The sequence below is a fragment of the Penicillium vulpinum genome, assembly GCF_028829585.1.
Source record: "Penicillium vulpinum strain IBT 29486 chromosome Unknown utg000001l_segment0_segment0, whole genome shotgun sequence".
NCBI classification, from domain to species: Eukaryota; Fungi; Ascomycota; class Eurotiomycetes; order Eurotiales; family Aspergillaceae; genus Penicillium; species Penicillium vulpinum.
Genome location: NW_026643241.1, coordinates 6,150,441 through 6,177,881, shown reverse-complemented (window position 1 = coordinate 6,177,881; position 27,441 = coordinate 6,150,441). Strand labels below are relative to the sequence as shown.

The window sequence follows — 27,441 nt, the reverse complement described above, 5'->3', positions numbered from 1 at the left end:
GAAAACCTCAACCACAAAAGCGTACAATCAACTAGCGCAGCCCTAGCTGATAGCCCAAGATAAGCGCAACATCAACTGGCTTGTGTCGAACATGGCGATATCTGTGACTTTCCAGAGCTGAATTTAGAGATAGGATGAGACTAACAGTACCAATCGGAACATGTTGCAGGGGCATTGCTCAGCCTGTCCGATCGGATATTTCTAAATTGGGTAACATCCGAACTAGCCCTAAGTCAGCCATCCACCTCGGTATAGACTTATGTCTGTACAGTCATAATGACTACATACTATTATGAGTGTTAGAAGAGCTCCATATGACAATCTAATATAGATTCCTGGTCAACCAAAGTTATCCCGGAGCACAATTTCTTTTGCCGGGCAGCAATACTACATCGCATACATTTACATCGTGCAGCCTCACAACAGCCGCCCTGTCGCCCATAAAGCATACACAACGGCAAGTTGTATGCAAAGAATAGACATTCAGAATCATGATCTTGACGCCCATTTCATCGGAGAATGGTGCGGGTGATGATCCCATCGTCGTGGTGGGAACGGCGTGTCGTCTCCCCGGGGAGGCGACCTCCCTCCAAGCACTATGGGATATGATGAGCAATGAACGGACGGGTCATATACCTGTTCCAGCTGAGCGATGGGATGCAGATGCCTGGTACCATCCAGATCCAGATCGAAAGGGCGCGGTATGTCTGCTACGCGCGGTTTTATTCCACAATCTTATTACGCAGAAACTTATTGAGCTACCCGTATAGATTACATCAAAAGCCGGATTCTTCTTAAAAGAGGATATTGCAGCATTCGATGCACCATTCTTTTCGGTCACATCCAAAGAGGCAATGGGAATGGACCCGGCTAAGCGGCTTCTATTAGAGGTATCATATGAGGCTTTAGAAAATGGTATGTGGGCTTTTGGACAAGTATACCAAGACTCAAACTCCTTTCCCCTGATACTAACTACCTCCCATAGCTGGAATGCCGATGGAGAGAGTGGCTGGTTCGAGAACTGGCGTCTATGTTGGATGTATGACGAGTGACTACGAAGATATGTCCACTCATGACATTTACGACCTGGCACATAATGCCGCAGCTGGTGTTAGCGAGGCCATGACTGCCAACCGCGTGTCGTGGTTCTTCGACTTTCGCGGACTCAGTCTCACCGTTGACACGGCGTGCTCATCAAGTCTGTACGCACTGCACCTAGCATGCCAGTCGTTGCAACTAGGTGAAACAGATATGGTATACCATAATTCCCAGAAACCTTCGTGCCGATCTAATGGGTTTTACAGAATCTGGTCGCAGGTGTAAACGTCATTTTATATCCCAATGCGATGAGCCAGCTAACGGCTATGCACATGCTTAGCCCCGAAGGAATCTCTCATTCGTTTGACCACCGAGCTAATGGGTACGGTCGCGGCGAGGGAACAGGAGTCGTCGTTCTCAAACGTCTCTCTGATGCGCTTCGAGATGGGGATGTAATTCGTGCCGTTATCCGGGCTTCGGCTACCAACGTTGACGGGCGAACGCCGAGTGTCACGATGCCTAGCTCAGAAGCCCAAGAAGACTTGATTCGCACGACGTATAAGCAAGCCGGGCTTCCGATGAGCGAGACATCCTATGTTGAGCTTCATGGTACCGGTACGCCGGTAGGAGTATGTATCTCGGTCCAATCGGAAGGAACTAATTCCAACATGAGATGCTAATGAATGCAGGACCCCATTGAACTGTCTGCTATTGCAGCGACATTCGGCGCTTCTAGGAGTCAGCCCGTGTATGTGGGAAGTATCAAGCCAAATGTCGGTCACACAGAAGGCTGTGCAGGCATTGCCGGTGTGCTGCGTGCCATCACCTCCTTGGAAAATGGGGAAATCCTTCCCACTGCTGAGATTGAAAAGGTCAATCCACGGCTGACATTTGAGGACTGGAATCTGGCCTTGCCCTCAAAAGTCTTGCCATGGCCTGCCACAGGAACTCGTCGCATTAGCGTCAATAGCTTTGGCTTCGGCGGAGCCAATGCACATGTTATCATGGATGATGCATACCATTACCTGAAGGAACACGGCCTCACCGGATTTCATGCCACCACACTTCCAAAAACAGATGGGCTGGAAGAGGCAAATGGCCATGCCAGTGAGACAGCGGCAAAGAAGCTCCTGGTCATCAGCTCTCGAGACCAACAGGGACTGCAGCGAATCGCAAAACAGTTTGGAAGCTTGATTAAATCTCAACCATCTGTTGCAGTTTCCGGCCTAGCCCATACCCTCTTCAATAAACGCTCGTTCTTCGATTACAGATCTTTCGTCGCAGCGGACACATTACAGGAACTTTCCCTGAGACTGGAGCGGGCCCTGCCGATATTTCGACGCCCTACCAAATTAAATGGTATTGTGTTCGTCTTCACGGGTCAGGGTGCCCAATGGGCGGGTATGGGTAAAGAACTCATTGACTTCCCTATCTTCGCTGAAAGTATCATCAAGAGCGGAGCTTATTTGACCTCCCTGGGCTGTTTGTTTGATCTGCGGCAGGAACTACAAAACACATATGATAGCAAGATCGACTCCCCGGAGTACAGCCAGCCTATTTGTTCAGCTGTTCAAATTGCCTTAGTAGACCTACTGCGAGACTGGTCTATCACACCTCGCGCGGTGATTGGACATTCTAGTGGAGAGATTGGTAAGTCCAGACATGTTTTTCTCGTCGACTATCTGCTAACAGAGACCGGCAGCGGCTTCATATGCGGCTGGAATCACTACTCATGAAGATGCAATTAAGGTCGCATATTTCCGTGGGATTTACTCCCTTCGCGTTGCGGAGAGCTCCCGACGAGGTGGCATGCTGGCTGTAGGAATCTCCGCTGAAGAGGCCCAAGAGTACCTGAAGACAGTGCCAAAGGGGAGCGTGGTGACAGCATGTGTTAACAGTCCAAACAGTGTTACCCTCTCAGGGAACGTCGACCGAGTCACTGAGCTGGAGAAGCTGATCTCAAGTGAAGGGAAATTCGCTCGCAAGCTTCGCGTATCGACTGCCTATCACTCGCCCCATATGCAGAGTGTTGCGAGCGAATGTTTGGCTGCCATGGATAGATCAGGCTTTTCCAAGCCCCAGAAATCTTCTATATTGATGTTTTCATCGGTGACGGGAGCTCTCGTGGACCCTGAAACAGTGGATACCTCCTACTGGATTCGTAACATGTGCCAATCGGTCCTATTCTCCCCGGCTCTAGATGCACTTCTCACATACTCGACCAATCGACGAAGGAATCGTCGCTTACCGTACAAGTGGAATTCTATCCTGGAAATAGGCCCACACTCTGCGCTCAAAGCGCCCATCGTTCAGACTATGGAAGGAGTCGAGAAGAACCTTTCTGTAGACCTTCCCTATATTTCCATGCTTACACGAAAGGAGGATGCAATTGACACGGCACTCAAGGCAGCTGGAGAACTGTAGGCACTTGGAAATCCCATCTTGCTAAACCGAGTGAACCGGGAGGAGGGCGATACCAACCCTCAGACCTTAGTAAATCTTCCTCCATACCCCTGGAACCATGAGAACCGCTATTGGCATGAAGCAAGCAACACAAGATCCGAAAGACTCAAGAAACAACCTCGATCGGACCTTTTAGGCGTTCCTGTCCCTAGTCAGAACCCCTTTGAGCCGCAATGGAAAAATTATCTGCGTCTGCGGGAGAATCCTTGGATTTCTGACCACGTCATCACCGGAACTACATTGTATCCCGGGGCTGGAATGTTGATTATGGTCCTGGAAGCGGCGCAGCAGATGGTACCCAAGGGAACAAAAATTGAAGGAATTGAATTTATCGACGTTCATTTTGAGCGTGGGCTTGTCGTTCCGAGCGAGGGCGCTGTGGAGACACGCCTCAGCATCAATCTATCCGAGGGTAACGATGAGAGCCACAGCTTTGCGATCTTCTCAGTCACAGGAAATTCTAGCTGGACCAAGCATTGCTATGGCTACTTCAGTATCCAGAAGAGCAGTGATCGCGTTCAAAGCGAGTCAGCTACGCTGGACTGGGAGCGACGCCTCGGCCAGGTTCATGCTGTCAAGAAGGTTGCATCGCAGACGGTTAACATCGACAAACTCTATCAAGATCTCCATAAAGTGGGTATGGAATACGGTGATACCTTCCGCAACCTGACCTCTTTGGCGGCCACTCCAGATGCGAGCCAATGCTACGGCACTGTGGTGAGTCTCCCTTTCTGTCAATCTGATACAGAGCAAATACCTAACTGACCTGATAGAAAATCCCCGATACCAAGTCTGTGATGCCATTTGAATTCGAGTACCCTCATATCATCCACCCCGCTACATTGGACGCGATCTTCCACTTGATGGTCCATGTCGTGTCGGATGGGGGAACGTGGACGGACGCAGCCGTACCCTATAGACTGCAACGGTTGTTTATTGCGACTGATCAGTCCCACGATGCTGGCACGTTATTCTCGGGATACGCCAGTCGTCATAACAAGACTGACAACGGCCTCCTGGGTGCAGATCTAGTTGTGTCAGATGAATCTTGGCAGTCACCCAAGATCATCGTGGATGGATTATTGATGAAGAAAGTCACTGGTGCTGGGTCAAGCTCTAGTGATGTAGGAGAAAACGAAATTGCCAAGAGATGCACTATTTTAACGTGGGAGCTGGACCCCACCAGTTTCGTTCACTCTCCTGACTCCTCTTCTCTCTCCATTGAGAACGTCAACACATTGCAGGACTGGCTACGGATCGAATGCCACAAAACACCGGGACTGACAGTTTTGATTGATGGTAACGCGCTGGGGCTAATACTAACAGATGAGCTGCTTCCTTTCATATCCGAGGCCTCCCCATACCGCGCTCTATCACAGCTTACCATCACTGGATCGAACGAAGAGACCTTAGATCCCTGGCGTAAGACCATTACAGATGTTGAGGCTGATTCCCAAGTCACATTCCACGTTAGTGGGGAAGCATCTGGCTATCCCCTCGATGATACCAAATTCCATTTAATCATCACCGCATCCAGCGGACACTCGGCGGAAGCATCCGCTGCACCTTGGGTCCCTGCTCTCCGGCAAGAAGGTCGTTTGCTTATATTGTCTCAAGAGAAGCCTGATTTGGCTGCAGGGAAATCTCTGACAAATGGTTTTTCGTATCCAAAGGTCCAAGCTCGAAGCATATCATTGAAGACAGGGACCATAGTCATCATCGCCGTGCCTCGAGAGCCCTATCTTAACCGAGGAGGAGTTTGCCTACTTCTTCCGAGAACGTACATCGATTCTCATGCTGCTTCTCTGGAAATTGAGTTGGAAAGAAGTCTTCTTAATCGCGGGATTTCCGTCCGAAAGGCGTTCGCAGACATGGCCAACGATCTCGCTGACCAGCATATCATTTCCCTTCTAGACCTCGGCCAGCCTGCTGGGTTTTTGTCATGCTGGACAAAAGACGAATTTGAATCTTTCAAGACTCTGTTGAACACTGTCAAACATTTATGTTGGCTTTCCCGTGCGGGGCAGATGTTGTCGCCCGATGAGGCTGGACTTAGCAGTGCTCCCACGACTGGGTTCCTTCGTGTCCTGCGAAATGAGCTGCCACAGGTCACCATCACACATGTGGATCTGACAACGAGTTTTAACTCGTCCAAGGCTGAGGCAATCCTGAACCTCTGGATTCCTCTTTCGCTGAATGAAGCCGACTCCGCTGATCTGGAGTATGCTGAGTTCAAAGGAGAATTCTATATTCCCCGTACGGTAGCTGCGCCATCGTTTGATTCGGAGATTGCCTTGGCGACAGGAGCTGCCCCTGCCGAACCCACATCACTTGGGGACGCAGGCCATCTCCAGCTGGGAGATGAGGAAGGTGCTGCTCTTGTATGGAAACTTGTGCCCGAGCCACAGGCCAACATGTCACCAGAAGAGGTGGACATTAAGGTGACCAATGTTTCCACCACCGTCGGTCGTTCTTTCAATATCTCCTCGCCACAGGCGCTCTGGACTCAGACGACTGGCATTGTTTCTGCGTGCGGCGCGAGTGTTTCCGAGTTGTCTCCGGGTGATCATGTAGTCGTTCTGGGACCATCAAAATGCCAGAATAGGGTGCGGGTGCATTGGTCCAAGGTCCACAAGGTGCCCGTGGGAGTCGCCCTTGATGCGGCGGCAACGACCATTTGGCTCTATGCGTTGGCTTTATACATTCTCGAGCATATCGTCCGTCTTCAGGACGGTGAGAACATTCTCATTTGCGATGGCTTGACCCCTCTCACTCAAGCCTTGATTTCGCTATCTAGCACAACTGGTGCAAATATCTTCACTACGGTGTCGAGCCAAGCTGACAAGAGGATTGTTCAAAGTCTGGGTATTCCTGTCAATGTAATCGTGGATTTCAATTCGACCGGAGTATCATCTTATCTCCTCCATGAAACCGGCGGTCGAGGAATTGATGCACTCATTGCTCCGGCACACATTGTCACCAAGGACCCATCAGCCTTTATCGCAGACTTCGGGCGAATTGCGATTATCGGAACAGGAGATGATCATGGCCTGCCGCGCAGCCTAGGAAGAAGGAACCTAACCTACTCTTTGGTGCAGCCGGCGCAGATCCTGGAAGAGCACCCGCAAACGGTTACGCGATTGTTGAGGAAACGCGCCAGTCTGTTAAATGCTGTTTTACCCGCCTCCAAGTTCACACCCGACCTCCAGGTATTCTCTGTATCCCAGCTTTCTGACGCCGCAGAGCGATGTGGCAGCTCAAAGGAGGGTGGCATCGTGTCTGTTTCGTTTGGTGATGATGCGTTGGTTCCCGTCCTCCCCCCTAAGCCACAGACACTAGAACTCCCTGCGGATGGCACATATGTTCTAGCGGGAGGGTTAGGCTCGCTGGGCCTTCGAATCGCCAAGTTGATGGCCCAGCATGGAGCTCGCCATATCGTTCTCCTATCCCGCTCCGGAAATAATCCCAAGTGGGATGGGGAGATTGCGGTTGTAGAATCGATTGGGGCATCGGTGGAGGTCTTCAAGTGTGACGTTACCAAAGCGGATGAGGTGGAAGACGCAATCAAGTCGTTATACCTGGTCGGCAGAAGGATCCGTGGCGTTGTGCAGTGCGCCATGGTCTTGCAAGTAAGTATCCCTATTTTTCCCGAACCCGAATAATAGGGGCTGTCAGCTTACCGTGGTCCAAAATCCAGGACAGTATATTCAGCACAATGACCCACGACCAGTGGCAGAAGGCATTCACCCCGAAAGTAGCAGGAACATGGCATCTTCACAATTCTCTCCCCACCACCATTGACTTCTTCATTCTCCTGTCATCGGTCGTCTCAGTCATTGGGAACGTCTCACAAGCCAACTATGCTGCCGGGAACGCCTGGATGGACGCATTTGCCCACTACCGTCGCAGTCTAGGCAAAGCCGCCGTGTCTTTGAACGTGGGTTTAGTGCGGGACTCAGACCACACGATTGACGGAACAAACATGGACTCGTACCTAGATCGTTTTAGTCACATGGCCAGTGTCAGTACCACGCTCGATGAGCTTGATATTGCACTGTTAGCGTGTATGCGCGGTCATACGGCGGATGGTTCCCCCATCCCGCCTCAGGTGGTGTACGGCATGACGGATGTGCTGCGTCGCGAGGGGCCGGTGGTGGACCAGTGGACTCGCGACCGTAAATTCGACCATCGCGTTGCCAGGCTCAATAGTTCCACAGGGGCAGCCACGGGCGATGGCGCATCCGGGGCTGATGTGAAGGCAGCCCTGGGCAATGCAAAATCCGGACCAGAGGCAGGCCAAGTGGTGATAGATGTGTTCAAGAGGCTCCTGGCTCCTGGATTGGGAGTCCAGCCGGCTGCTATTGGTGATGATCAACCGATGTTTGAGCTAGGAGGTGAGTTCCATCCCAGCGTGTGATCCACTGGCGACGAGAAACTAACCCATTTCGCCCTCAGTTGATTCGTTTAAAGCGGTGGAAATCCGCAATCACGTCTTCCGGGAATTGAAGAGCGAGATATCGGTCTTTGAGATCCTCAGCTCCAAGCCATTGGAGGAGTTGTCCATCCTTATCGCCATGAGGAGTCAGCTGGTGACGGCCGAGGCGAAAGCAGCATAGGCCCTTTTTAGTGGCGTGTTTTGCGGTCGATTCCAGGTCCAATAACAAAGTAAATTATCTTAAAGATGCCGTCTGTGACCATCCATCGGGTGTTCGCTTGTCTGATTCGTATTAATCTCAATTTCGTGCAGGAATGTATCAACCTTAGAAATTCTTGCGTTGGCTAATGAGCCAATCATATTTGTAAATACTATGGTTGAATACATGGAGGCATACACGGTTGAACTGGGTATTTTACCCGGAAAATCCTCGGACCGCCAAATGGCGTTTCCCACACAAAAGTGCATATTGTCGATACCTGCCGGGGTTACCTGTCCAAGTGTGGGGGCGCAAGCTATGTAATAGCAATGTAACTGTTTTTTTACCTTGTGACAAGCCGGCTGTAATCACGTTGCGGTTCACCACTCCCCATCCTCACACAGTGTGGATCTGATCAATATGAAGTCTTAAAACAAACGACAGTTTCATTTTCGAGTAAATTATTTCCCAAAAAATCACCTCATAAGAGTAGTGCGAAGGTACCTAGGTATGTAGTAACTTCATATAACGTTTCGCTGCAGCGACGAGTGCCTGTTATAATAATTTAGACTTCCGCAGAGCCCACAAAGCCCAAAGCCCAACCCGCAAATGGGCTGGGTTTTGGGCCCGGCCTCGGGCCCACCGATAGGCTATGGGCCTAAGGTAGAAGCCTACTGCGGGTTAATAGGCCCCAAATGGGCCCGAAACAGTACAAATATACCGAGAATTCAGAAGTTGAACCCCTTGTAGGGTTTTTTACCCCCGTTTCTAAGCCTTATCCTGAGGGTAATATTTTAGAGTCAATCACTAGTTATCTCTCTATATCACGTTTAGAAATATAAAAAAGCGCGTTATTTAGATAATTTATAAATTACAGAGGTTCACTTAGAAAGTAGTAGTACTCCTACACAAACCCAAAATATATATCTTACCATTAAGATTAATAATATCTCGACTTCTACCAATTAAGTTGTATTCAAAATTAAAGTAGCTACTTATATAGCTACTATAATCCTAGATTCTAAATTCGAACTTAATATACCTAGTGGAAGGTCGTAATACAACGATTACAGAGGCCGCCTAGGATGGGCTTTAATGGGGGCCCTGTGGGCCCCCACTGATGGGCTGTGGGTTGGGTCGGGTTTCGAAGGTAGGGCCCATTTATGGGCTTTGCGGAAGTCTACCTGTTATTACAATCTCGACTGGTGACATTATGGTATTACAAGCAGTGGTTTTGCTTGGTAAAGAGCTTAGTCTCTATTATTGTCGAAATATAAATTAACTTATATACAAACAGATTATAGTGAACACAAAGCATAGTGCCCGGCCAAAGAAAAATGACTTGGCGAGCATAAACTCAACGAACCGTCCGACTAGCCCGTGATCTGGTGCAACGCTGGGGAAGCTCCAAATCCTGCTAGGCCTGTTGCAGAAGGGCCGCATCTATACCTGCGAAGTGAGACCCAATCTGCCTCAGTGTCATTTTTTGGCCCTTAGGCTGAAGCAGCTTTCGTTTTTCTTTTGCATTAAGCTTCTGACGGCCCTTGCAAGTACTCAAATCACCGGAATTATTGAGTGGTGGCTGTGATCTTGACTTGGCTCGGGTGAGTGGGCCACCGGCCTGATTACCACAAAGGGATTTGTTATCAGATTCTGCCTGCGTATAATGGTGCTCCTCGGCTAAGCTTTGGCCTTTGATTACTGGGGGAGATAAGAGAATCTGATCACAGAGACTTTCTTGGCCTCTTATTTGCTTTATTACCAATCTTCACTAGATCGTTTAGTAGGCTTAGGACAAGTGAAGGTTTCCTTCTTTGTCTTCAGCTCGTCTATAGAGAGGTTAGGTGGGTCCAGTTGAAGATGTGCGTAGTTGGAAGGCTAGCATCCATCCTCTATACTAAGTCCAATAGGCTCGAGGATCCGGGGCTCTATGGCATCAAGCCTGGGAGTTGTTGGCGTGGAGGCGAGTGAAGAAGATGTTGCGGAAGAGTAGGATATAACTGAGCTACCTCTACTGCTTCCACTTGAAGTATCTCTGACTTCCAAACTGTTATATCGTTCACGGTGTCTCTCTTCCAAGGTACCGTAGAGGAAGGAAACAGAACCAGATCGATATACTGTTTAGAAATTAGCTATACACAACCCCAACGTCGCAGTGTTATCACCTCGTATCTGAGACCCCTTTCATTTTTGTCTTCGTGGGCTGGAATAAATGCTCCAATTCTTGCTCCGGTGAAAAGGTATAGTTGAAGAGCTAGCATAATGATAGCCTTAAGCAATCCGGGTATAAATCGGCGATGATCCGCTTGCCACATAGAGGATATTATTCGGAGAAAATCCTTTTATAAAAGAAGGATTTTCTACCTATAGCTTGATGGATTCCCACACAATTCAAAGAAAGGCGAAAAGCCGAGAGAAATATGTTACAGTGTACTTAAGGATTGGACTGTGCAGGAACCCGGGTTCTCATCTTCATTGCCCGGAGATACCGGAGTTACCCTTGAGATACAGTCGGACGATGGCTGGGACGACGATGAACCCTTGGGAAATATGGACTGCCCTATATGCGGGGCATAGATCCCACATTTTGCCCAGTTGGCACATCAGATATATTGAAAAATAAACATGGATCCGTTATTCGGCAGCCTGAACTGCCAAGCATTGGAAGGCTTTGATAGGTTCACAAGTAGTGGCTTAGCCCTCAGCCACTTACGCGGCCGATGAATGAAGAAAGACATGGAGGTGCAATAAGTTCATCTCACTTTCAGGGTTATTGTAGGGTCTTGCACAATTCTTATGTGTTGGCTATATATGGCCAAAAACGGTATATTTTAGTACAGAGGATTATCCATCTGCCAAGCATGCCATATGTATTGTTCCTAGGTAGCATCATAAGTGGAACGAATAAAAATAGCCCAATAATAGCTGCCAATAATAGTCAAATTCCCCGATATTCAAAATGATCGGGGCAAATTGTTTCAGTCCATTTTTTTGCCAAGCCATGTCGTTTTGGGGGATTCCTAAGCACTTGGCATAACCCTGAGAGATACGGCTGAGTCCGGATTATCTGATCCCTCTTTCTTACCTTTCTCATCAATTTCTGGAGTCTCTTGTTCTTTTTCTTAGTCTTTCGTTGATTCTCTCTTATCCTTTCTACCCCAAAAACCCTAGGTGGACCCATTCAGATTTCCCTCGCCACTCAGGGGAAAACCCAACTTAAAAGAACCCGGGGAAGCACCCTGAGATTCTGATATTGCGATGAGGTTTTCTACTATCTTGCCCTTGATCGGTGCACTTTCGGCTCTATTTGAACAAACAGAAGGTAAATACTCCCCCCACTTACAGCCCAGCGGCGTTACCCCCTCCCGTTAGCTCCGTTGCCTAGCCCGTTGCCCAGCCGCTGACAATCAACAGCACGATCACAGGCCTCAGAAGCTATTCGACGGGTGACGCCCGTTGACAATGCCATCATTCGTACTCCTTCGCATAAAATAGATCACCTGTCGCATTTTGATATCACCTTCGCCTTACACCAAGACGGCAAGCGCATAAAGCTAGAACTCGAGCCCAATCATGATATCTTGGCCGACGACGCTTACGTGCAATACGTCGGTATTGATGGCTCAATAACACACGAGGAACCAATCAAGCGACACGAACACAAAGTCTACCAAGGCCGTGCCTTGGTAGGATCCGGCAAGGGAAGATGGACCCCCGTGGGGTGGGCAAGAATCACCGTTAAAAGAGATGGCCTGGAGCCTCTCTTTGAGGGTGCTTTCAGTGTCAACAATGACAAGCACCACATTGAGTTGCAGTCGAACTACCTTGACAAGAAGCGCCCGATCGATGCCGATGTTGAACCCAGAGATGGGGAATCTATGATCATCTACCGTGACTCCGACATGTTTCACTATAAGCACTCTGAGCTCAAGCGGTCGCTTCCCGTATCCGAGGGCTGCGGTGCGGATCAACTTGGGTACAATGCTGATCTGTCCAGTTCGATTTTCGGGTATGATCTGGACGAAGCAGATAGTCCGTGGGGTGTTGCCTCGTTGAACTCAATGTTTGGATTGGGAAAGCGACAGTCGTCAGATGTTGGCGGTGTCTCCGGCAACACTGGTGGTGTGAATCTGAAAACGACCATCGGCGATACCAGTGGATGTCCTAAAACGAAGAAGGTCGCCTTGATTGGAATTGCAACTGATTGTGAATTCACCGAATCGTTCATGGCTACCAACTCCACCCCCAGGGAAGCGGCCAAGGACTGGATCATCAACGTGGTGAACACGGCTTCAAATCTCTATGAGCAGTCTTTCAATGTGTCCATTGGTTTGCGTAATCTTACCATCTCCGAGACAGGCTGTACCAGCTCGGGATCTTCTGCTACACCATGGAACGTGGATTGCGAGGGCGGAAATGTCAGCTGGCGCTTGAATGAATTCTCCAAGTGGCGTTCAACTCATTCAGATGACAATGCCTACTGGACTCTGATGACTAACTGCCCAACAGGCAGCGAGGTTGGAGTTTCATGGATGGGCCGTCTATGCTCCTCCGAACTGGTTACCTCTGGGGAAAACTCTGTGGCCGGTGCCAACGTTGTAGTGCGCAATTCTGGTTCTTCCTGGCAGGTGTTTGCCCACGAGACTGGCCACACCTTTGGAGCAGTGCACGACTGCGACGAAGACGCCTGCAATAACAGCTTAGAAGCCTCGTCTCAATGCTGCCCTCTGAGTTCGTCGACCTGCAATGCCAATGCGCAATACATCATGAACCCATACGCTGTGAACTCCATGACTAAGTTTTCGCAATGTACCATCGGTAACATTTGCTCTGCTATTGGCAAAAACAGCATCAAGTCCTCCTGTCTATCCGACAACCGCGGCGTCGTCACCATCAGCGGCAGCCAGTGTGGCAACGGCATCGTCGAAGGCGACGAGGAGTGTGACTGCGGCGACGAAGAAAGTTGTAGCGGCAACTCCTGCTGCGATCCAAAGACCTGCAAGTTCAAAGACAGTGCCGTCTGCGACGACGCCAACGACAGCTGCTGCAACCAATGTCAGTTCGCCTCTTCCAGTACCGTCTGCCGCGCCAGCACCGGAGAATGCGACATCGCCGAGACATGCAGTGGAAACTCAAGCTCCTGTCCCATAAATAAATACAAAGATGACGGTGCCAGCTGCGGTGACAAGGACCAGGGACTCAGCTGCGCCAGCGGCCAATGCACCAGTCGCGACTACCAGTGCCGCACAGTGGTAGGCACCGTTCTGAACATTAACGACACCTGGGCCTGCGAAAACACAAATAGTCCCTCCTGCAGTCTCGTCTGCGGCGCACCCTCACTACCCCACCCGTTCGGTACCTCGGAGTGCATCGGCATGAACCAGAACTACCTCGACGGTACACCCTGTGATGCCGGCGGCCGCTGCAGTGCAGGCCAGTGCAAGGGCTCCTCGGCCCTGGGCTGGATTCACCAGCACGAGAAGCTGGTTATTGGTATCTGTGTTGGCGTCGGATCGCTGATTGTGCTTGCTATCTTCTTCTGCATCTATAGTCGCTGCAAGCGCAGTTCACAGATACGCAAAGCCCGCAAGGCCAACCCCCCTGGTACATATCGCCGTTATAATGGGCCCCAGCCTTCTGCTCACCTGCCAATGGATCAGTGGCATGGATACCGCAATGCCGGGTATCAGAATGTACCTCCCGGATATCAGAATGTGCCTACTGGGTACCAGAATGCGCCTGCTGGGTATCCGAATATGCCTGCTGGGTATCAGAATATCCCCCCCGGGTATCCGAATGTGCCCGCCGGTTATCAGAATGTGCCTCCACCTGGCGCCCCGCCACGATACTCATGATCACCCCACTCTGCTTTTGATTTTACTTTAGTTTGTAGGTTCTATTGAAACTTGTCTTGTTTGCATTAGTCCTTCTGGGATTTGCGGTCTGGGGAATTTGGGTACTGGCGTCGTCGCGGATGGTTGGTTCAAGTTATTATCGGTCCTTATAGTATTGTATCATTCGCGATCTGGGGTTTTGGGTATTTCCTTTCTTATTGCCTCTTCTTGAATTTGTATGCATTCTCCGTCAGTAGATACATCGAAGCCCTTTGGGCTATGAATGATACCGCATCATCACCGTACAATTATGATAGCCTCGGCATGTAGAGGTAGAAATCGTGTAGAAGAATGAATATCCATTTGAAGTGTGATTTTAACCCAAAAGAAACACAAAAGAAAAGATACACTGACTCCCAAAACAAGCACACGAGTAAAACAACAAGAGACAAGAAAAGCACTCAAATCCCAACACCAAGGAAAATCCCCATGCACAACAAACAATCCACAACCATCAGTTAAGTCTGTAGCAGATCGAACCCACCCAACCGGAGTATCTAAGTCCCCAGCAAGGCGACCAAGATTCCCTCATCCAACGACTCATTGCCAACAAATCCCAACAAAAGCCTCCCGAGTAACACCACCAACCCCCTCAAGATCAAACTCCTCAATCATAGCCCTAAGTTCCTCCTCCTCAAGCCCAGTCTCGCCCAATTCCCTAGCAACACGTCTCAAATCCTCAAGATCAATAAACCCCTTGGCACCTTCATCGAATAGCTCGAATGCGCGCAGGATCTCGTCGCGCGGGTCTCGCTCGAGGATCTTTAGCGCTGTGACGGCCTGGAAAGACGAGAGTGGCATGAGCAAGTTGGACGGGTGCTGCGGGTTCGAGACGGGGCCTTTGTTTGAGGCTTGTTGTTGGTTCTGGTTTCCGGCTTGTTGTTGCTGCTGCTGCACTTGTGGACGTGGCACACCGTAGGTCGTCAGCAGAGAGATTAGCTCTTGTTTGCTGAGGGTGAAGCCGAGAGCACGGAAGGCGACGCGGAGCTCGTGGTAGTCGAGGTGGCGATCGCGGTCGAGGTCGAAGAGGGTGAACTTTTGGGAGGGGGTTGGGTTAGCTGTGTTTTTTTGGGTGGTTTTCTGAGGGGTGGGTTTGGTGTTGTGTTTTCTTTTCGCCTCTTGGAGGGAGGGGAAGAGAGGGGATTACAGGAGGGTACAGCAATTGGGTGTAATTGCAGTAGTTCTATAGATGCATGAATTGGGCATCCCTTACAGCTTCGTTGATCTCTTCCCTTTGCTCTTCAGTAAGTCTGTTCAGCGGATTCGCATCCTGCGCCGGGCCATGGGACTGCGCGTTTGTTGCGGGCGCGGACGCAGACTGTTGCATCTGCTTTTGACTTTCGGGGCCGTTGAATTCGCCTTGGTTGGCATTTCCCAGACCGCGATGCCGTGAGAATGATGAGGCGCTGAAGGGCATGGCGTTCGTGTTGACGGAGCGTTCTGGGAGTTTCGTGCCGGCGTAGGAGCGCGACGCGAAGGGTTGGCCAGAGGCCATGGTGAATGGCGTGTTCAGGTTTAATTAGAAGGATCAAGAGTTCTTTAGCATTAATTCAAAGTAGAGGGGCTCGCAGCCCATGAGAATGTGTGGAGAGATGAGGTCCACGGGTGTTTGGCGGTGGGAGGATTCTGGAGACGCGCCAGACGCGGGCGGAATGACAACGCCTGTTTTGCTTTGGTTACAGATATAGTACTAGTAATGATCAATGACAATATTATTACTTTTTGGTATGGAATCAATTCTATTTCTAGAAGTATGAGTGAGCGAACTTCTAGACACAGCACAGCCTGGTGCTAACCACAAGCAATTGGACATCGTATCCCAAACCACCAAAAACTTTACTTCCTATCCAACAGATGATGTTGTTCCTCAAACGAGTGTCTTATGTCCCTCCCATGGATGTAAAAAAAAAAAATAGCAATAGCGAGCGAACGTTGATGTTGCGGAAGGCTTCAACAGTTGTAAAGAGATTGCCGGATATTGCCATTGAATGGCATTGTATCGAGGGGCATTGTATCAAAGGTCGGAGCCATTGGATCGAATGCATCGTCATAATCTTTGCCGAGGAATTCGAACAGACTATTCGAGTCAACGATTGGGACTTGATCAGGATAGGCCACGTTATGAAAGGCATTATGTTCTTGGAAGATCGCCGTATCGTTAAAAGTCACTGATGATTGTAAGTGCCCATCGTGCTGCTCAACAGTATTCACCACACGGCAAGGCCGAGGGAAATGATCAGCCAGGAATACTTGCATCTGGCAAGCTGGCGGCGAAAAGGGACTGTCTTGCCGGCCCAAAACAGACGACGACACCTGCTCGGGGTCATCCAACACTCCAAGCCAGAAAGCCATGTCGATGTCTGGGGATGTCGCGAGTTTTGGAACTTTATCCTCTAGAATCGCTCTACTGGAGGATTTTCCTGTAGCCCGGACTCGGGGGGACACATTGCGCAGGATATCTTCGAGTTTTTCGCGAACACCACTCAGGTAACAGCTAGAAGGGCCAAATATTCTCGCAACGACTGGGTTGCTTTGAAGATCTTGCAAGCTGCATACCACTCGGTAATATAATGCTGCGGCGAGCCAAGCGGGATCGATCTCATTTTCTTTCCGTGCCCGGTTTTTCTTATTGCTGTTCAGCTTGTCCTTTCCACAAAGAGCCAGGTACAAATCAGGGCAAAATTCCCTAGACATCTCTGCGAGCTTCCGAAAAGAAAGAATCAAAATATAAAATGAGACAAGTCGCCCGGTGGTAATTTCAAACCAGGACGTACGGATTCGAGCTTGCGCCAAGCCTTGAATGGCCATAAACAGATTTGCCATTCTGAGTGCGCCCCAGACTAGTGGGCTAGATTTGTGTTGATCTTCAAATTTGAGCAAATCCACGAGCGGGGTGATGCTGGTAACACCAGCAAGAAAATCATCGACAGGGCACTCCGTTTTACTCGATAGTGTGATACTGGACCTCGATACTGTCCAATGCCATGCAGTACAGTTTCCGCCATATGTTCCGCGAATATTGACAATTGCCTGGAATGCATTTACGTGCTTGAAGACCTCGTCACTCATACGTTGCAAATTATCTTTCGCCTCTTGGGACGGGAAGCCAAGAATCGTAGGAGAGCCCCCGGTCGGTGGCCCAAGCAGGCACAGGTCTCCCCAACTTCGAAAGCAGATTCGATTACCCTTAGAAAAGCATGGAGGACATGGTGTAGTTGTTCCACACTTCTTCTTGGCCCGATAGCACGCCATACATGAGCCGCCAGCTTTCTTGAGTGCAGCAGTATCTTCTCTCTGTTGCAGAAGTTCAGACTCGTTGCGAGGGATTTTCTCGCGAATGTTGTCAGACTTCCCAGGGTTCGCCGGATCCCATAAGACGAATCCATCGGGGTACATCTCTTCGATAGGAGGAGATAACGGACGTACTGGCGCAGCAAATGGCTGGGTCTCATTGCTGCTGCGTGCACTTCGAGCACGTTTACGTTCAGTGGAGGTGCATGACCAGGAATCATTAGCGCTAGAAGGCCATGTCGAGAGTCGAGACTTCGAGCTCGTTGGAGATGTGGGGTTTTGTGGTTGGTCTTCAATTGTCGGAAATGCCATCAGTGAATCAAAAGAAACCGGGCCCCCAAGAAGACTAGTCTCCCAAGGTTGACTACCGAGTTCCTGGGGCGAGGGTCGACACTTCGAACTTGTTGGAGATGCGCAGCTTTGTGGTTGATCTTCAATTGTTGGAAATACCATCAGTGAATCAAAACAAACTGGACCGCCAAGAACACCAAGCTCTTGAGGTTGATTGTTTATCGGACCATTGTCGAGCTCGTTGATAGTCTTAAGTATGTCTGGATCTATGGGCCGGGCCTCATGTGCCATGGCTGTCATCGATGATAGTTGCCATGTCTGTGGCATTGGTTGCTCAAGATCAAAGCCAGAAAGGTATGGCATAGTTGATGCGAGTAGAGACGGGGAAGACTAGAAGATAATATTTAGTCTCAACACTTCGGAGGACGTTCAAGGCTAGAAAGAATGTGCGTGGGAAGACGAGACAAGAGATGGATCGAACTCACAGGATAGATGGTGTCTGGTGCATGTTTACGTTTACGGCCGCTGTTCGGATGAGGAGAGAACGGAGACGGCTGATGCCGCGTAGCAGTTTGCGCTATCATAGTTTGAGGATAAACGAGAGGGGTGCCAATGATCGAAATCCCGAAAGATCGTCGGGCAAAGAGCGAGAGCGAAAGGATAAGCTCAAGGCAGAGCAGTAGCAAACTGACGTTTGTACTTGAACAAGTTGTCAATCCTTTGCCAAAGTAGAGAATGAGAGGTGTGAAGGAAAGTGAAGTAAAGGTCGAACTAGAAGATACTCCTGGGCACCTCTAAAGATGCCAAAAACGGACTAGTAGCATCGACGACCAGGTCAAGCCTTAGCCTTAACCTTTAGCTTGAACTTTCAACATCATGACGAGCCATAACATTGTCTCTCGAGGTAAAGCAGGCACGACCAGGCCCATGAGGCCGATTCCGAATCCGGTATAGCGTACCGCTAGGTTGGAAGGTTTACCTAGCGCATAGAATTTCCGGGGTTCAACGGCGGCGGAAGTATGACTATTGCCATGTCATTCATATGTAGTTCCATCACATAGGCCTCCAGGGTCAAACTTGGTGTATAGGAAGAGAAATATGATCAAGCAGTCAAGACAATCAATTTCTTTGATATGGAGTCCCGTTCAAATCATGGTCTCTCTGTGTGCCAAGATCAAAGTCCTCCAGGAAGGTACGACCGAGGAGTTGCTCTGGCAGGTAATCCTGTTGGACCTTGCCGTCGACATAGTTTGGATTGTACTTGTACTCCGCACCATATCCCAGCTCCTTCATGAGTTTCGTTGGCGCATTCCTCAAATGAACTGGAATAGGCAAGCCTGCGATTCCTGGCTCGTTCAGGGCGTCAAAGACGTTATTCAAGCCACGGTACGCGCGAGTACTCTTTTTCGATAGCGCCATCGCTACGGTAGCGTGTGCCAGATTGATTCGTGCTTCTGGGAGTCCAATCTTCTCAACGGCTGAATGTGTGGATATAGCAAGTGAGAGCATCGTGTTGTCCGCGAGGCCAATATCTTCGGAAGCGACAACGATCAGCCGTCGAGAGATATACAGGGGATCTTCACCCGACTTAATCATGCGAGCGAGGTAGTAGAGAGCTGCATCTGGATCGCTCCCTCGAATGGACTTGTGAAAGGCGGAGATCGTATCATAATGCTGATCTCCAGCACGGTCATACACCAGCGTCTTGGTGAGGGATCGTTTCAGGTCCTCCTTGTCCATTCCAGACCTTTTTGACAGATCCATGGCTAGCTCCAACAAGTTAAGCGAAGTGCGAGCATCTCCATCGGCGAATCTGGCGAGATACTGAATCAGCTCCTCGTCCACCAGTTCCGAGGGTGAATAACTCGGGCCTTCAACCCGGAGAGCACGATGAAGGATCGAAGTAATGTCCTCATCGGTGAGCTTTGCAAGAGTAAATGTCCGGCAACGTGAGAGCAGTGCATTCTGGACTTTGAACGATGGGTTTTCTGTTGTGGCACCAATGAGCGTGACCTGGCCGCTCTCTACCGGGCCCAAGAAAACATCCTGTTGTGACTTAGAGAATCGGTGAATCTCGTCACAGAAGATAATTGTTTTTCTCCCAGTGAGTCCCAGTTCACTACGAGCTTCGGCGAATATCTTCTTGCACTCTGCCACGCCGCTGCTGGTACTGTTGATTTCCACGAATCTGCTGCCCACCAGCGACGAAATGACTCGAGCGATTGTTGTTTTCCCTGTTCCTGCACTACCCCACAATATCATGCTCGGGACTCTATCCTGTTCAATGAGTCCACGCAGAATCCCGTCTGGTCCGACAAGTTCTTGGCCGCAAACCTCCTCCAGGGTTTTAGGTCGCATGCGTTCCGCTAGAGGCGCTGCTTTGTGGAAGGCGTTGATCTTTAAACGCTTTGCTTGTGGCTCTTTGGAGTCACCTTTAGGTTGCTTTGGCCCATCTCGCTCCCGCATAGGCTCCGCTTCCTCAGTAAATGATCGCTTTCCGTTGAGAGCGCGTGGGGTCGCTATGGGACGCGACGGGGACTCCTTCGGAGCATTCAAATGGGCAGAAGCTTTGCGCGCGGACGGAGTTTGGAACATGCTTGGTACTGGCCCCTTCTGGAAGGAGGAAAGTTCCCCTGGGGAGGACGACGGTTCTTCGATGAAGTTCTGGCAGGCCGAGTCGATGTGGTCGTTGATCTTCAACTGTGAGACAGATTGCTCGCATATTGGGCAGGAAACCATGATGACCAGGGAATGATATGGTCATTCACTAGGCTACTCAAAAAAATCTTAAAGGCGAGGGAGCTAAACGTAAAAATGATAACGTTCACCCGTGGACCAGTGCGACGCGTTCAACGCGTTAATTAGTAAGTAATAGGCCTTGGTGCCTTAAAATGGTCAAACAACAAATATACAGTACCTATATGTACATACGACATATAGATACATATATGTAAGTACATGCATGTACTGTATAATCTCCGAATGACCCGAAGAAGAATCAAAAAAACAAGAGATCCAAGTCCTGTGGGACGTGGGAACCGAATGCGGAGCACGCCATCCGTGGGGAAATTCAACTTCTCCATATATTGTCCTCTCATTTCTTATTCTTTTCATCACTCATGATTTCCCGCTCTTATCAACACATCCTTGCTCAATCACAGAATTGCAGGTCTAGAAACCTCTTCTCCGCCCTTTCAACATTACCCCGCCCTAGTTACGGTGCAAGAGCGATGTCGGCCACAGCTTCACGACCTGATCCATTTCGCCCCGCCAAGCGAGTGGCAGGACAGCGCCAGGATGTTTGGTATGCAGTCTCAGGAAAAAATTCGGAAAAGACATACTAAATGGGCATTCAAGGTCAATTGTCAACGAAGCCGCCGCAGCTTCGCCGGTTCAGCCGATTGTGAACATGGGCCAAGGATTTTTGTGAGTCAATCCATTTCGATAATTACTTCAAGGGATAGGAATTAATGAGCAATCTCTGTGCGCAGTGGTTATAACCCTCCGAAGTTTGCTCTTGACGCGGCGAAGGATGCGCTAGACCGAGTGGAATGCAACCAATACTCCCCCACGAAGGTAGAGAATGCCAACAAATCCGTGCATTTTCGCGCATACCTGCGCATGGTTACACAAGTTCTCATATGAAATAGGGCCGCCCCCGCCTTAGACAGGCTATCGCGGATGCTTATTCGCCCTTCTTTGGCAAGAAGCTGAACCCCGAGACTGAGGTCTCGATCACAACCGGCGCAAACGAAGGTGAGAAATGGTATAATTTGCCTTGGAAATGGACATTTTGCGCTGATAACTGACGGAAAAAAAGGCATGCTCAGTGCCTTCATGGGTTTCATCGAGGATGGTGATGAGGTTATTATCTTCGAACCCTTCTTTGACCAGTAAGAAGCTTTGATATTTCGAAAGAATTGAGGGGATACTAATTCATTCGGAATAGATATATTAGCAATATTGAGATGCCCGGCGGTACTATCCGCTATGTTCCCCTTCACCCGCCCAAGGATGGTGCCACCAAGACCTCTCCTGCATCGGAGTGGACTATTAACTTTGAGGAGCTCGAGAGTGCCATGAACTCCAAGACAAAAATGATTGTAAGCATGCAACATCAAAGACTTTATGAATATAGAAACTAATTGTAGCAGGTCCTGAACTCTCCGTAAGCAGCCTTGATTTGCAGAGACGAACAAGGTCTCAACTAACTGTATGTTCACAGGCACAACCCTGTCGGCAAGGTCTTCTCGCGCGAGGAGCTCGAGCGCATCGGTGAACTGTGTGTGAAGTATAACCTTATCATCCTGTCTGATGAAGTCTACGACCGCCTCTTCTACGTTCCCTACACTAGAATCGCTACCTTGTCCCCAGAGCTGTACGAGCGCACTTTGACCGTGGGCTCGGCTGGCAAGGCCTTCTACGCCACTGGTTGGCGTGTTGGGTACCTCATCGGCCCTGAACATCTGATCAAGTACGTGGCCGGTGCGCACACCCGTATCTGTTACAGCAGTGTGTCGCCTCTCCAGGAAGCTGCTGCTGTTGCTTTCGAGCAGGCAGAACAGGAAGGCTTCTGGGACGAGAGCCGAACAGATATGAAGGGTAAAATCGAGCGGTTCTGCGAGGTCTTTGATGAGCTTGGTATCCCGGTATGTGGTTCCTCTAACCCTCATTATCTAGTCTACTCTGCCATAGATTGATTTTGCTGACATCAGTCTCCGCAGTACTCTGATCCTGAAGGTGGATACTTCGTGCTTGTCAACATGGCCTCTGTAAAGCTCCCGGCCGACTATCCATTCCCGCCCCATGTTGCTAGCCGTCCTCGTGATTTCAAGCTCTGCTGGTTCCTCATCCAGGAGGTTGGCGTGGCTGCTATCCCTCCCACTGAATTCTACACCGATGCCAATGCCCACATTGCTGAGGATTATCTGCGATTTGCGGTGTGCAAGAATGATGACGTTCTCGAGACTGCCAAGGAGCGCTTGAGGGGACTGAAGAAGTATATCACCCAGTAAACAAATATCTGCACGTCTTTTATATGTGAGCAGTGACGAGATATGTATAGAAGTGTTATGATGCCAATAGAAAATTGGGTTTAAGATTGCAAATACCTGCCACAGAAACAAATTCTCCATATCTCCATCCATATCCCCTTGTGTGATTAATCTACCAGTACATATCTACATGCTCATGTACAGCTACCAGCAGTACTCCTATGTAACTCACAGCACTTAGTAATCATCAACCAGGCACTGTAGGACCAAGGCACGAGCACGCAACGGTCTTTGTTTCTATCTAGAAACAAAGGAGGGGGCGACCAACTCCCCCTCCAATCCCCCGCCGCACACCGAAAGCGTAATACAAAGATGGGCATCCTGGACCTGGGGAGCATCCACCGACTGAAAACTGATAATATCTCTCTCCAAACCAGCCACCCCAGGCCCAGGACCCCGGTACAAAGAAAGGGGCTAGGGAGGGGACGGCTCCCTACCCTGGCTAGCCGTTTTCATGGCATCTCAACCTCCATGGGGCCCGTTCCCGCCCCGTCCCAGCCTTCGCCACGGTGGAAACTCCGCCGGTCCATTGAAAGGACCTCCGAGAATCCTCCGCCGCACGTGCGAGCCACCACGTCGCTCACCGAAGGATGGGTGGTTCGGTGCGCCCTGAGAATCCAATAGTTGGATTCCAGGTACTCGCACACTCTCCGGAAGCCCAACCCCATACACTGGTTACCGAGCAACGTGGGGCGACGCTCGCTCGCGCAGGTTAGATTCTCGCAGTGGCGTCGGCTGGCCCCGACCCACTCCGTCTCACAGGCATGCCGCAAACCAAGACGGCTCTTATCGATGGTGTATCCCATCTCGAGTCCCATCTGGTACTGCAGCATGCCGTCCATGTCCTTGTCACTGGCCCACATGCCGTGGGCCCGCATCCAGTCCCGGACAAGCCGGTAAAGATAGTCCACGAGGGCTGGATGTTCAACCGCCGCTAAAAACAAAGAATAGTTAGCATATGATCTGAAAAGCAGGCAATGGTGAGGATTGTATGATATCAAAGTGCGAAGAAACCGAAAGTGACATGACAAGGAAAGTGCAAGAAAGCTGAAAGTGATATGAAACTTACCGAAGAGACAGACAGCAAGGCACCGGCGGAACCGGTCCTTCTCTTCGGCGTCCTCGAATCGCACGATGTGTGCGATTCGAGGTGAACATCGCAGCTCTACGTGACTGGCTGGAGCGTCCACAGCCTTCACCAGGTCGTCCCACTCCGCGAACACAAAGTAGTCACCTTGGTCGCGGGCGGAACTGAACCACACCGCCTGACGATGGCGCTCAGGGTTGTCCCACTGGTGAAGGCTGGGAAGCATTGGTGGACCCACGAGAACGTCGTACGGAATCAAACTTGCCAAGTGCTGCTCCTGAACTGGTTGAGTCCCGCAAACCAGCCAGTGCATCTTGACATCCTCCCACAGGTGTTCCTTGCCGCAGTAGCGGACCACGGAAAACGGTCCGCACTTGGGGCAAACAACGGAGACTCCATCCCTGAAGCCACAGAGAACTTGGCAGCCCAGCTTCTCGCAAAGAAAGGCGACTCTGCTCAAGTCCAACTGTGTTTCAGGGGATGGAGACCCGATCTTGTCGAACTGCTTGGCTGTGGGAGTTCGTTCTTCATCCTCAGACGCTTCGGGTGGAGACGGAGAATGACCTTCCACTCCATCGTCCTGGGAGGAAGAATCGGAAACGGGGCGCTCGATTTTCGCATCGCGGACTTGCTGACGCTTCTGCAGCATCCTGCGCTTCCGTTTTTCGATCCTCCTCTTCTTGTATGCACTCTTCTCGACACGTTTGCTAGACTCGACTGAATATTGGTCGCCTGGCTGGACAGTGCAATCTGAACCGGGGTCATCTGCCCCAAACCCAGTCGAGTCTGTGGTAGACGAGTCAGAAGAGGCACAGAAGGACAATAGAGGGTTGGCCTTTGGGGACAAGGAAGTGGTTCTCTGGCCTTTGAAGAGCCCTGTGATCTTTGGTCAGCATTTATTCAAGACAGAACATATGTAAAATGTGATTCCATACCTAGACTAGCCATATCGAAAGACTTTCTTCGGCGCAAGACTAGCTCCTGCGCCTTGTGGCCACCAATGTACTCTTCCTGGTCTAAGTAATTGTTAGTGGTTGTTGCATCAAAAATGATATAAAGAGTAGGGAACTTACCAGAAAACCACAGCTTGCCCCCGTTGTTTGAGACAGGGCACCGAAGCCCAGCCTCATCCCCCCGCGGAGTAAGGCCCAGCTGATCCGAAATCTCTGCCGGCTCATTTCCTTCCGCTTTCACTTCCTCTCCCCAATTATCCTCATATTTCCGTGGGGTGCTGGTAGGTGTGAAGAAAGACGAAAGTGAGGATGAGGGGAGGGGAGTGTGGGGGGAGAGGTGGGATCGGGCTGTCTCGAATGATGGAGACAATGGGGTAGTCAAGTCACCTGGGGTAATATTGAACCGGGAGGCATTGACTGCTTGTTGGCCAGCAACTGCCGCAAGCTGCTGCTCAGTCAGGACATCCTTTCGAGCGATGTCCTGCACTCCCAGAAGTAAGTCACCACCCTGGTCGTCACTGCGGTCTGTGAGCTGGTCTGCATCCTTCTTTCCTATGTCGGAGCCTGATATAAAAGACGCAACAGATGCACCAGATGCACCAAACGAACCAGGCGTGCGTTTACCCACCTTCAACTTTCTGTTGCTCTCCTGGGTATCAATTGTGAGAGTAAGAACCTTTTTGATTAGCTCTTTCTGGGTCAACACTTCATCGGTCGACTCCCCCTCGATCAACTCTTGACTTCCCACTGTTTCCATCTTGTCTTTTTGTTCTAACATTGGCGGCTCAGGACTTGGCACAACCGAGGCATTTAACTTTCCGTCCTCTGAGCTTCCTTCTTCGGCTGTGGAAGATTCCCGGCCTCTCTTTGGCAATTTCTTTGATATTTTCTTGCCTTTATTCTTTCGTCTGGTAAATAAAGGGTAATTCTCATTGACAGGCAACTTTCCAAACAGTTTGTTGTCTATGTCGCCAGTCTTGGACATCAGTCGTTGAATGTGCAGCCAAATCCGGACCGGAAGTGCCATCCATTTGCCGTAAATGTTCTGTGATATGTTAGTTAAACCCCGAGTGATTGGTAAAGTTTGTATACTGACAGGGTCTTTGTTAGAGATCTTCTGATAAAACTCGTCACGCTCATCAACTGTGACCATCATCTGCTCTGCAGGGGTCGCATTCCTGCTGTTCACAAATTTGAACTTCAGGATCGGTGACATTTCTTCCGCCTTCATCCAGCTTACTCGGCAGCCAGATGTCTCCCATGGGGCTGTCCATTTGATGTAATAATTGTCCCTCTTTGGGTTCTTCGACTCTCGATAAGCCGGTGCGGAACCAGGCTCGATGTCACTCATGGCAATATTCTTTGGAGTCACAAAGATTGCGTCAATCGATCTTATGATCCCCAGCATGCCATCTGGGTAATCTGTGGGCATCTTAAATTCAACGCATATGACGTCGGATTCTGTGGTGAACACTTCAAGGTCACACTTGGGATTACCCTTAGGGTTGTTTTCCACAAAGATTGTCGGGGAAGCGGACCGCCACTCGTGGATGTTCAGCCTCATTTGGCCATTGCCCATAGTGAGCCCAACCTGTTCATTGGTCCAATCCTGTGATCCGGGCGAACTCAGGTAGTGATGCACCTTTATGGATCTGCTTGCTTCGGGCTCCTCCATCTCGGTTTTAATTGCCTGAGGGTTAAGCAGCTCTGGCACTCGGCCTTCAGTTGTGGCATGTTTCTTTGTGGTTAGGTCTTGATCATGTGCAGTCGCAGATTGGGGTGTCTTGGGGGCGAACTCGTCGTCAGCAAACTTGCTGAAGATGGGAGCCATTTCTTATGGTGATGGTAATGGACTGTTGGGTTGATCTCGCCAGTTAATGACTGTCTGTTGAGTTTTTCTTTCCTCGGGGCTCAAAAGACATACCGAGTTGGAACCAGAATAAGGTATTTGTTTTTTTCTGTCGGGTATTAGGATCGAGCTGACAAGGTGTTAGCAGAAGTCCATTGATATCTGACACCATGGTTCGCAAGAAAGACTCACTTGACGATATCCAGGTCTTGACAAAGATGACTAGCAGTCTCTTACTGCTCAATGACCTTTTGATGCGTCAGTTGAGGCTCACGAAGATGCATTAAGATCTTACCAAATACTCCTCGGTCGGCACAGTGCTCTCTTCAGCCCTAGATTATCATCGGGGTTTCAACAAAGATGTCTTGCTGCAGGATACATCAGTCAACTTCAAGATGAGGATATACGATTTCAGCAGAAATGAATTACCAAGATCAGTCTTCAAGACACTGATGGCTGTGAGGTTTAGTCTCATGTGAAGGATTGCATGTGTGCGTGGTGTCTCAACCATGCCTCAGTCGATAGAACGATGAGAGATATACTTGGCTGATACATGACCAAGACATCATACACAAGCTTTCACATGGCAACAAGGCACAACCTTTCAGTGTCCTAAGGGCCAATATTGGTTAGGTGCAAGGGCATCGGTGATGACCCAACGCGTGAGGATATGCGACAACTTACCGTCTGGGGTTTCACAGCTTGACTCATGCGTCAATGGCATGCATTCCACCATCAGGTGAAAAAAGTGTTGTTGTTCTTTGATACAATGGCTCCGAACGCTCAAAGGGATGGAAGGTGTGAAGCACGAACAAAGGCCACTGGGTATGCGGGAGTGAAAAGGTTTGGAAAAAGGAGGATTGAGAAGAGAGAGCTTTGAAGAGAAA

The 27,441-nt window shown here is 49.9% G+C and overlaps 7 protein-coding genes across 7 annotated transcripts; 3 read left to right on the top strand and 4 right to left on the bottom strand.

Annotated features, from left to right (window-relative positions):
• Positions 1-491: 491 nt before the first annotated feature.
• N7479_002202 (uncharacterized protein) lies at positions 492-8,117 on the top strand (the record flags this gene model as incomplete). The annotated part of the gene is made up of 10 exons (XM_057249899.1): positions 492-701; positions 771-915; positions 986-1,254; positions 1,305-1,667; positions 1,728-2,688; positions 2,741-3,381; positions 3,463-4,218; positions 4,275-7,130; positions 7,199-7,895; positions 7,957-8,117. The coding sequence occupies 10 exons, from the start codon at positions 492-494 to the stop codon at positions 8,115-8,117; spliced, it is 7,059 nt and encodes a 2,352-aa protein (XP_057114331.1).
• A 3,276-nt stretch (positions 8,118-11,393) lies between these two features.
• admB (uncharacterized protein) lies at positions 11,394-13,990 on the top strand (the record flags this gene model as incomplete). Its single annotated transcript, XM_057249898.1, has 2 exons — positions 11,394-11,457; positions 11,550-13,990. 2 exons carry the CDS (start codon positions 11,394-11,396, stop codon positions 13,988-13,990), a joined length of 2,505 nt encoding a protein of 834 aa, XP_057114330.1.
• Positions 13,991-14,569: 579 nt separating this feature from the next.
• cdc31 (putative cell division control protein Cdc31) lies at positions 14,570-15,524 on the bottom strand (the record flags this gene model as incomplete). Its single annotated transcript, XM_057249897.1, has 2 exons — positions 14,570-15,064; positions 15,243-15,524. 2 exons carry the CDS (start codon positions 15,522-15,524, stop codon positions 14,570-14,572), a joined length of 777 nt encoding a protein of 258 aa, XP_057114329.1.
• A 455-nt stretch (positions 15,525-15,979) lies between these two features.
• Positions 15,980-18,195, bottom strand: N7479_002199 (uncharacterized protein; the record flags this gene model as incomplete). Its single annotated transcript, XM_057249896.1, has 2 exons — positions 15,980-18,001; positions 18,097-18,195. 2 exons carry the CDS (start codon positions 18,193-18,195, stop codon positions 15,980-15,982), a joined length of 2,121 nt encoding a protein of 706 aa, XP_057114328.1.
• A 535-nt stretch (positions 18,196-18,730) lies between these two features.
• On the bottom strand, positions 18,731-20,350 carry N7479_002198 (ssDNA-dependent ATPase MGS1; the record flags this gene model as incomplete). The annotated part of the gene is made up of 1 exon (XM_057249895.1): positions 18,731-20,350. One exon carries the CDS (start codon positions 20,348-20,350, stop codon positions 18,731-18,733), a length of 1,620 nt encoding a protein of 539 aa, XP_057114327.1.
• A 380-nt stretch (positions 20,351-20,730) lies between these two features.
• Positions 20,731-22,626, top strand: N7479_002197 (kynurenine--oxoglutarate transaminase; the record flags this gene model as incomplete). The annotated part of the gene is made up of 9 exons (XM_057249894.1): positions 20,731-20,915; positions 20,969-21,037; positions 21,103-21,187; positions 21,262-21,367; positions 21,432-21,504; positions 21,561-21,714; positions 21,766-21,779; positions 21,837-22,260; positions 22,336-22,626. The coding sequence occupies 9 exons, from the start codon at positions 20,731-20,733 to the stop codon at positions 22,624-22,626; spliced, it is 1,401 nt and encodes a 466-aa protein (XP_057114326.1).
• Positions 22,627-23,117: 491 nt separating this feature from the next.
• N7479_002196 (uncharacterized protein) lies at positions 23,118-26,536 on the bottom strand (the record flags this gene model as incomplete). The annotated part of the gene is made up of 5 exons (XM_057249893.1): positions 23,118-23,599; positions 23,735-24,628; positions 24,688-24,768; positions 24,826-25,750; positions 25,802-26,536. The coding sequence occupies 5 exons, from the start codon at positions 26,534-26,536 to the stop codon at positions 23,118-23,120; spliced, it is 3,117 nt and encodes a 1,038-aa protein (XP_057114325.1).
• Between the last annotated feature and the right edge of the window lie 905 nt (positions 26,537-27,441).